This window comes from Falco naumanni, chromosome 7, assembly GCF_017639655.2.
Source record: "Falco naumanni isolate bFalNau1 chromosome 7, bFalNau1.pat, whole genome shotgun sequence".
Classification (NCBI taxonomy): Eukaryota; Metazoa; Chordata; class Aves; order Falconiformes; family Falconidae; genus Falco; species Falco naumanni.
In genome coordinates, this window is record NC_054060.1 from 61,053,325 (window position 1) to 61,064,002 (window position 10,678).

The 10,678-nt window shown below is 40.6% G+C and overlaps 1 protein-coding gene across 1 annotated transcript in view; it reads left to right on the plus strand.

The window, feature by feature from the left end:
* Positions 1 to 6,557, plus strand: part of NPAS3 (neuronal PAS domain protein 3) — a 611,298-nt gene extending 604,741 nt beyond the window's left edge. The window contains exon 11 of the mRNA XM_040602139.1: positions 2,266 to 6,557. Within this exon, the coding sequence (XP_040458073.1) occupies positions 2,266 to 3,575 (1,310 nt within the window). The 3' untranslated portion in view covers positions 3,576 to 6,557. The remainder of the gene's footprint in view (positions 1 to 2,265) is intronic.
* Positions 6,558 to 10,678: the final 4,121 nt, after the last annotated feature.

The window sequence follows — 10,678 nt, forward strand, 5'->3', positions numbered from 1 at the left end:
AGCTCTTTAAGTCTGGGACTTCAGCTGTTTTTTAAAAGTTAAATGTTGTTGTCAAACTCAATGTGTAAATCAGTCCTACAGATGGTCCAGTGCACAGATGGTTCACACATTCCCCATTACTTTTAAAAGTGGTTACCTAGGCACAGGTACAGATCATCTGGCTTGAAAAGGGGCATGGTTTCCTGTGGCCCAAGAACTAAGGATGTTACTCTGATGTAGTGTGCTTTAGATATATATATATATATATGTGTGTGTGATTTTTCTCTCATGTCTGTGATTACAACCAAAAATCTGCAGAAAATGGATCACAGTGACATAAATCAAACAAAAGCAAGAAGAGGATCAGGCCTTAATGTTATATTATATGATATGGCTGTTCTCTTTCATCTTTTGCCTTTATTTGTTCTCCTTTGATGGCTTGGTTTGATAGTTTAAGTCAACATTAGGCAAACATACTCGCTTGTTGCCCGTCATCATTGGGAATCTCTTCACCCCTTCCCAGTACTTCCTTCATGTCGTCTTGTTCCTAAATGGCCGTATAACACACATGTGGAAAACAGTTTGCATTTCCCATGTGCGCTGTAAGTTTCTCCAGCTGAGAATTGCATGTGCATTCAGACTCCTAAGGCTGATGCAGAGCAGGAAAGCATTCTTCAAAAGTGCACAGATGTCTACATCTCAGAAGGAGATGTCTGACAGTCTTGGAAGACATCAGAGGCAGGGGGTTGTTTTTTACAAAAGAATTTAATAGAAATGCTAAAGAACCTGAAATCGGAACAGCGTCTTGGATGAAACCAACAAGTTTATATTCAAGTCCTGATAAAATCCCAGGCAAATTTTGTGTAGCTTTAGACTATCTCAACTTAAGCCCACTGTTGAACAGCTAGATACAATGGCCTTACTAGAAACCAGCTTCAAAAAAAAAAGAAAAAAAAAAATTGTAGGAGAAATTCAGCCCTAGGTGGAACAAAAAGCTGAATGATATTTAGGGGGTTGTGGCTGTTACTTTGCTTTTGTGGGTTTTACATTTCAAAAGGGAGGGTCTCTCTGCTGCTGGTGACTGTAGCAGAAGTCCTGCTAAGTGACTTGTGAAGTGCATCGCCCTGAATCCTCAGTCAAGCTCACCTTCTCCAGCATTTCTGGGAAACTGTTTGGTATTGACATGGCTCCAGGAGTAACCAATCTTCAGAGGAAAAATGGCCCTTCCCCTCTCCCCCTAAAACAAGTGTATTGAAAAGGGTGGTAGTTGGCTCTGATGAGTGAAAAAACATCTTTTATTTCCTATGAAAAGATTTCTGGCTGGTCTGTAAAGGACAGGGTCTCCTGAAGCCTTTCATGACCCTTTCAAACATACTATGATAATGGAGCGTATTCAGCCTGAAAGCTGCTTTGGCTGTCTGAGTCCAGTGGGCTAGAGTGTTTATCTCATCTGTATTAGAATTAGGTAAAAATCTAAAACACAACTAAGTGAATTCAGGCAAGGAGAGTGACAGTTTCTCAGTGCTGTAGCTGAGCTATTTTCAATGGCCCTTAGATGATTTGGATCAATCAAGAATTTAATTCACTGCCTGAATTTTTTTTTCTGTTTTGGGGTTGTTTTTTTTTTAATTTGCTGTCCTTCAGAGGAATGTGAGAAGACAGTCTAGCAACATAACAAAATTGTTTTAACTGGTTTATTCATGCAGATTTATACACATATGACCTGCTTCTCCTCTCACACGGGAGGAAATCAGCAGTAATTCCACTGAAGTCACAGACACTGTGCCACTTCAGAAGTGGCAATGGGAAGAGGAAAATAGATGAGAGGACTAGGATCTTCATTAGTAAATAGTGCTACACCTGGATGCCTGCCCACTGTAGGAGAGCACGGATGTAAAAGAACAATCACCAGAACATAACGGTCATAGTGGGATTGTTCACTGACTTCTCTTTGAATGACATAGCTACAAAGCCATTGTGCTCACAGTTGTCAAAACGATTCTTGTCCAGCAAGAGGATGAAAAGGCCCCCCTCAATCAAGGTGCAGGCCATGTAGCATAGACTTATAGGCTTTTAGTGCAGTAGCAGTCCTGAGTCAGAGAGATTCATGGTGACCAAAACTCTTCCGACACAACCTTGAAAGAAGTTGTGGCTCTACAGAAGAGAACGCCTTTTGCCAAAAACGTTCACAGCAACCAAATCTCATTGGTAGGTAGAACTCTGGACTTGGGTTATAATACTATGTGCCTGTTGTTAATGATTTGTTTCACTTTCCTTTTGCTCCAGAGGACAATGAGAACTCCAAGTCAGATGAGAAAGGAAACCAGTCAGAAAACAGCGAAGACCCTGAATCCGACAGGAAAAAGTCAGGAAATCAGTCAGATAACGAAATGAACTGTAATGATGATGGGAACAGCTCCAGCAACCAGGACAGCAGGGACAGTGATGACAGCTTTGAAAACTCTGACTTCGAGAATCAAAAGGCCCCTGAGGACAGTTTTGGCACTCTTGGCTCTATGCAGATCAAGGTGGAGCGCTATGTTGAGAGTGAGTCAGACTTGCGGTTGCAGAACTGTGAATCGCTGACCTCGGACAGTGCGAAGGACTCAGACAGTGCAGGGGAAGTAAATGCCCAGTCTTCCAGCAAACATCAAAAGAGGAAGAAGAGGAGAAAAAAGCAAAAGGGAGGCAGCATGACCCGGAGAAGGCTGTCAAGCACCTCAAGTCCAAATGGACTTGACTCAGCTTTGGTGGACCAGCCCCAGCTGCTCTCGTCACCAAACAGTGCCTCAGTGCTCAAAATTAAAACAGAAATCTCAGAACCTATCAATTTTGATAACGATAGCAGTATTTGGAATTACCCACCCAACAGGGAAATCTCAAGGAATGAATCGCCCTACAGTATGACCAAGCCCCCCAGCTCCGAGCACTTCCCTTCCCCCCAAGCCAGCAGTAGTTTACATGTCTCCATTCCAGACTCTGTTCTCACCCCGCCAGGGACTGAAAATACTGCCAGCCGTAAAACTCAGTTCAGCACCTCATCCAGCTCGGCATTGGCTCCTGTGTCCTCTGACCCTTTGTCACCCCCACTTTCAGCGTCTCCACGGGACAAACACCCAGGAGGTCCCACAACTTCCAACTCTTTGTTGTACACTGGGGACCTGGAAGCCCTTCAGAGGTTACAAGCAGGCAATGTGGTGCTTCCTTTGGTTCACAGGGTAACAGGAACCCTTGCTGCGACCAGCACTGCTGCTCAGAGGGTCTACACCACTGGCACTATTCGGTATGCTCCAGCTGAAGTTACTTTAGCCATGCAGGGCAACCTCCTCCCCAACACCCACGCTGTTAACTTTGTTGATGTTAACAGCCCCAGCTTTGGGCTGGATCCTAAAACACCGATGGAAATGCTCTACCACCACGTTCACCGACTCAATATGTCGGGACCGTTTGGAAGCGCTGTGAGCGGGGCCAGTCTGACCCAAATGCCTGCAGGGAATGTGTTCACGACTGCCGAAGGACTTTTTTCCACTCTTCCATTTCCTGTGTACAGCAATGGCATTCACACTACACAGACTCTGGAACGGAAAGAGGATTGAAATATGACCACATACTGTGTTCAGTGTTATACTCTGAGGCATAGACTATGTTTTAATTTAGACCTTTAATTCTAGCACTTTGAATTTGAGCAGGTCAGCTTATTCTCTCAATATGATGGTCCCCATTTCATTCCCTTTCTCTTTAACTTGACTTATTCTTTAATGTAAAGATATTTTTTTATTTTTGCCTTCAGAGAGTCGAAGTACCAGTTGCCTGCCATTTTGTCTTCTTCTAAGATGTGTGTTTTTTCCTTTGCATCTTTATTAAGATGCCTTTAATATGTGTATGCCTCTGCCATAGAATACTCAGTGTTGTGGTAAAGAGATTTTAAAGTGACAACCATTGGTTTTACTTCAAAATGATCTTGATATGATCAAGATTAAAAGAGACAAGCATAAACAATGTGCCCTGTTTGACTAAGTCAAATGAAAAGGGGGTTTTGTTCCTAATTCCTTTAAAAATAGGGGATAGTATTTTAGAATTTTATGCAGAGTTTAATTCTCTTTTTATGGTTAAGATTTTCTTACTTGCACATAAAATAATTTGGGTTCTTAAAAAGTTAATTTCTGGCCTGTGACTAGAATGTTAAAAAGTTGGACTAAATGTTAATTACTGAAACTTTAACTTAATTTCTAAAACCATGGTGCTATCATTTATTAATCTGTAATGTCTTCATACAATATGCAGCTTGTGGGCTGGGGTTTTTGGAAAGAACGTGTTCCGAACTGGTTTATAGTTGGGTGCTGCAGTCTCCTTGGTTAGTTAAGACAAAAGCCCTCATTAACATTTGCTGCAGGACTTAAAATTTTTTACCTCCAAACTAACAAGCATAGCCTCACATCAAATTTAAATGGGTCAGGAAGCCTTTTTCAAAAAGCGCTTAAAAACAAAAAACTCAATTTAATTGACGCGAGGAGCAGTTTCTTAGGTGCATATTGTTTTGCTTTATTTTTTTCTCAGTGTAACTGAGGCTAATTTTACAACATCAAATAACACTTCAGAGTTAAAAAAAAAAAAACAGAAGAACTATTTAACATGTTTTGTTTTGTTTTTCATTTAATATTATAGAGGGAAGGTTGTAAATTTCTTTTCGTTCTTTGATTTGGGTATTTTTTTGTTGCTTTTTCCTTATTTCTAGTGTTGAAACCAATATGTTTTAAAACTAAAGAATGGGTTAATAAGCTTGAAATAGATAACTACAACTGAAAACTGCACATTAAGTAAAAGAAAAGAAATCTCCTATTTTGTCTTTGTTGCCAGAAATCACAGTGTAGTGTCAAACACTCCAAATGACTGTCAAATATAAATTCTTCTTCCACTCCATCTTTGGCAGCTGTTTGTTAAGGCATCTAATAACAGATGTGAGAACTGTAATGTGTACAATGTGTAAGTGTCCTTGGCTGTCAGTCCCATTGCAGTTTCAATGTGTGTTACTATATGCAGTATATACTAAGCTAATGTAGTTGTTTTGTCCTTTGTCTTCTCTGTGCTTTATCTCTAGTCCGGAGTGGTAAAGTCCCATTCCTGCAGTCCTAGTGAACCAGTGATTCTTGGGGGTTAGTGGTTTTTGTGTGGTGGCCTTCCTCTGTAATGTCACCTTATGCTGCTTCCACTGTCTGTATACCTTTTAATTTCTGCTGTTGCTTTGCTGTTGTGTATTCTCAAACCTCTCTCTCCCCCTTCCTCTCCCCCCCCCCCCCCCCACTTTTCCCCTCTCTCTTTCTCTCGCTCTCTCGTTCTCTCTTCTTCACTCTCAGAGATAAAAGACTCTTAACTAGCTCAAGGTTAATGGAGCCATTTCTCCCACAGAGGAATTCTGGGTATGACTTACTCTTCCAGTGTACCCCACAATGCACTCCAGAGTAATGCTCAGATATATTAAGCAAATTGACGCCATATAGCCTCAGTTGTTAACATTCCCAGAGTCCCTTGTGCTCGAACTGTAAGCAGAGGGTGCATTTCTTTGGTTTTCTCCCAGGTAGGCTGGTGCAGTAATACGTAGAGCAATTACCAGTGAGATAGGAAATGCTTTCAAAGGTCAACCAGCATTGTTTAAAAAGGAAACTGAGCTTAGAATTGTCATATATATTTGCTTATGTGTGCAATGCTAATATATTAACTCAGCTGTCCTTTGAATTTTTGATCACTCACTGCGTTGAGTCAATTCCTGCGGTAGCTTTGAATTTGAGAAGTAGGTCCAGACCACAGCGGAGTAATAGCAAAAAAGGAATTGGACGCCACAAATTTATTTAATGAGCTTTTAAAGGTTCCATTGGAAGGATTTCAGTAGGTCTAAAAAAGGCGAGAAAGCTGATTGGGAAATTCAAAGTTTAATTTTGGAAGCTCTACTCTAGCTATGGAACAATCAAAGGAGTGCACCTATCAGCTACAAAGAACAGCTAGACAGCTGTTGTTGTTTTGTTTTTTTTTTTTTATAAATGTTTCTGTGTTGTGTCAAAATGATTTCTGGTGATTTAAACTAACAGATAATCACAGCTGCTGTCTAAATCCATAGTGTTTAAAATTACAAAATGAAAAAAAAACTTCATTACCTGTGAAGACTGTGTCTGTGTTTTTAACTATTTCTTGTACAAATATATGAAATCTTTTATGAGGAGACTGGTGCCAAGTAGCTGAATAATGGGGAAAGGGATTCTGTTCGTATAAATCTTAGCAGTGTTACCAACTCTACAATATAAAAAAAAATTAAAATGTTAAAAAGTGACAGCTATGGTACATTTATTTTGTGTTAAGCTAACCGAATCTAACTTCTTGAGTGCCTGGCTTATTTGAAACATTTTTTTCATTGATCATTGATAATGCTGCAAATCAGAAATGTACATACTTCATTTACAACAGGGTTCTTTTTATACTTTTGTAGATTCTCATACATGTCATACATGGTTGTCTTTATGTAACTTAATTTTTTTTCATCCCGCAGGTGCCATTTTCATAATAAACTTCTCTTGGATTTGTTACTATCTGGCATCATTTCTTTTACATATAACCATCCTGACTAATGAATGCTGGTAGTATTTGTTTGAGCAGGTATTTTTTAATTGTTTAAAAAAAGAAAAAAAAAGAAAAAAAAATGAAAAAAAAAATAACCAAAAATCAAAGAGGATAAAGCTAGATTTTATTAATGCTTGTGAAATGAAGAAGAGAAGCTGTCAAGATGTAGGTTAAGAATGCTAATCCAAATACTACAACAAACTTGCCACCATCCTAAATTCTCAGCTACCCCAACTCATTGTCATATTGAGCATTTTTATGCACATTATCAAAGCTGAATAATGGACCTGCAACATTAACCACTATAGAAAGTGTGCATTTTTTCTTGATCAATGCACACTGGAAGAGGTCAGCTTTTGCACATTAATCATGTAAAATACACTTTATATTTTCATTTTTTTACTCTACAATGTTACAGTGAAACTCTTCAGTAACATTATATCCTACCTAGGCTGCTGATTCTTTTAAATGTGTACTTTCTTTCCCCAGACTGGCAACTTGTAAGTTGTTGGTGTCACCTGGCTAGACTTTCTGCCTTGCAAACTGAGGACAAAACATTTACCAGTGTAGAAAAAAACAAGGCAAAAAGCCTTGACCTCACAACTGAAGGGGGGAAGAAAAAAAGTCAAACACAGTTTTGATTACGCAGACATTCACACGCAGTGTTCGACCCCAGAAAGGGAACAGCCATCAGCGGTTATGCCTGCGTAAGTTCTGAAAAAAGGCCCAAGGCAAGTGCGTTTGGTCTGTGCTGTGAAAAGCAGGAAAAAGCCACACTCGGGAGATGCTGCCCCAGGTACCCATCGCTGTGTGCTGCTGGTGGCTGCTGCACGCGTGAGGAGGGGCTGGGGCATGGCAGGGGAGGGGAGTGGGAGCCTTCTCACCCACGGCTCACCTAGTCTCTGCATTTCTCCTTCATTCAGTGGCTTCCTTTACGGTGCCTCCCCCGCCTGTGACAAAGATTCCATATTTTATTTGGCTGTTGCTGAGTATGCAACCTCTAAGAATGCAGATCTGGGGCATGTAAAATCAAGACAGTGCTCCCCATAGCTAAAATCTGTAAGCAGCTTTGAGTGCCCAAACCTTTTCTCCTCTGTATGTCCACTTAGAAGTTAAAACTGCTGGACTAGTCATTCTGGATCAGATCTGGGTTGCCTTATTAATGCTGGTCAAACCGTCTTAATCAGTGTCACAGTTTTCAGCACATTTCTTTACAGCAAAAGATACACTCAGCTGCAGTAAGAGCATGTGAATCTGGCTTGCTGGGCTGATAAAACAAACAAACAGAAAAAAAACAACCACAAAAAATGTATGTGCAGTTATAGCTCAGCGAGCCAGCCCAATAGCTTAATAGCCTGAAGTCTGGCTCTTGGAGCTTCTGAGCAGTTCAGGATGCCCACTTCCCAGGCTCCAAGCACTGAGTTTGATATTTCTCCAACTTGCAGGGGGTAGAAAGGAGCAGAGGTTAGTGGTGCTGCTTTCAGCTCTGCTCGCATGTTCCAGTTGGCAATGCATCTTGTTTATGAGGTAGCTAAGGGTACGGATGCCAGCCAAGAGGAAAACAGAATTTAAATGGAGATTGGAAGAATGACCAGAATAAAGCTTAATGGAAGAATAACATGCCTGTTCCAAATAAGTGTTAACTAATATTAACTAAAGCCACTAATTCCAAGAAGGGGCTTGAAAGGGACATTTCTGAGTTGTTATAAAGGCTTTTTAAATATCAACCATACTGCCTATACATTGCATCAGAGCACAGCGTTGATGGTCAAAATAGACAGACTGCTGTAAGACTCCCAGTTGAACAAGAAAGTTTGTGCTTTAAAGAAAATGATGGAAAGGCTCTTTCATGAAATTTCTTTATAGTGATGCTATTGCATTGGTTTAGCTCTGGGTATTGGATTTTGTAAGTTGTTATTATTATTTGTAGCAACTTTAACAAACAAAAACAACTGCTTGAAAGGGTGGAACCCTTTGAAAAGGGTTCTTTGGGGTTGACCTACTTGCTATTTTTATAATTAAAAAAAAAAAAAAAAAAATGTTTGCCCTGCAGGAAGCTGGGCAAACTTTGTCACTTCATGAAAAAGCATTTCCCAAAACAACTGATGTCAGTAACTGCCACCTCTGGAAGGTTTGTTCCTGAACCGCTTGTTTTACAAGGTGATTTATGCGGGTATCTAAAAGCCACTTGAAGAGTCACAAGGGGGAAAGGGCTCTTTTGAAGCATCACGACTCTGAGAAGTTACAGTGATAGAAATATATTTCAGAACTACTTAGATAACCAGCTCTGACAGCTTGCACTGGGGCTGTTGCAAGGTGGTCATGTCACTGGAGTAACTGTAATGCCCCTGACAGCATATTTACTGTTACGATTCTAGGAACCGCATTAGTTTAAATGTGTCAGTGCTTTTAGAGCTATTTGCATAGTATTTTTCCTTCTTACCATTGTAATTTCTTTATTTTCATTTTAGAGCTGGGGGAGGAGGGTGGAAAGACTGGGTGTACATTGTCAACTAATTTAATGAACTGTCATCTGTCCTGTGAGTTTACTGAGGAGCCTACAGAAATGTGAACAAATGGGATGTCACCAGAGCCACAGATGCTCAGGTAAGATCAAACCATTTATAAACCACACACATGCATGCACACAGAGATACAGATCTGCTGCCTCTGAAAACCAGTGGGCTTTCAGGCTGGGCTGGGTAGTACCTATGTACATATGCATAATAAAGGTCATTTCTTCCCCTCTTCCACCTATTCTTTCATCTTTTCATCTGAAGGAGTGAGTATTGGAAGCAGCTGGAAAACATGTCCAGTTACATCCACACTGTTTTTTCACCAAATCAAACAGGATCTTTCTGAAAGCAATAAGACTTGAGACAAGCCAAGGATGCAGAGATTCTGCTTGTAATTGACCCGAATCAGGATGGGTATTCTCCACCACAGTTTTGTTCTGAATCCTAAATTCAGCAAAATATTGTGGAAGAACAGCTTTTATTTCCATAATCGCTGTGAGATGGGTCTTATGGCAAAACAAAAGCCCAGAGTAGTTCAAAATTATTTCATATAGGTAACATTTCTAGAAGTATCCCACTCTAGAAGTAAAACCGGAGAGCTTAGTGACTGAGGTCCAAAGCCATGCAAATGAAGTCAATAATTATGAGTTTGATTCCGTTTGTAGGAAGTTAATTATTTTTCCCGTCTTGTAGGAGTTGTGTGGACTAGATGCAATATGGAAAATAAGGGATCTTTCAATAGACACAGACAGGACAACGAGTACTGACATAATGCCCAGGCAAAAAGAGCATCGGGACCCAATAAAGGCTTATGGGAAGCCAGTGGGAGAAGGTTTGCATTGCTTTGCAGATAGGAGACTTCATTGCCCAGTACTTTGTCTCAAAGTACCCTTCACTGACTCCAGAGACATGGAAAGTGTTGACATTACCTTTCCCATTACAAGTATCCCTGAGAAAAAAAGGACCCCTGTCTTGTTTGTAATAAAAGGGAATGTAATATTTCCTTGCAAAAGGAAGGGAATCAGGTTTTCCTCTTGCTTTAAAAGCATTCACAGATTTATAGCGGAAATGACAGGAACAGGATGTATTAACCGTATGACCCCAGCAGAATTAGTCTACACCCTTGATTGATTTAAAAGTTTATCTGTGTCCTCTGAATAGCCACAAAGGGTCAAGTCTTGGTCCTGCTCAAATCAATGAGAGCTTGACTAATGACTTTAATGGCTTCAGGAACAGGACCGAAGTTTTGAGCCAATACTCATAAGCAAATAACAAAGCAGAGCCTATAGCACGAACTGCAGGCAAGCGAGCCAGGCTAATGGGTGCAGTGCACTGAGTTTCCTTTTGAATCCTGTACCACAAGACTCAAGCTAAGAGAGCAGCTTCTTTGTTTAGTTAAAAAGTCTTTCCCAGTCTTCCCAAACTGTATGGTCTGATCCTTCCGGAGATTCCTGCCTTTAAAACGGGTGGGGAGTGAGGCAGAGGCACGGGTAGGACCGGAAAGACTCTGCCTTCTCACACACGCTCTGTGGGAGTGGGCTTTGGTGCCTGGGCCTTTAACATGAAAGCAAAGG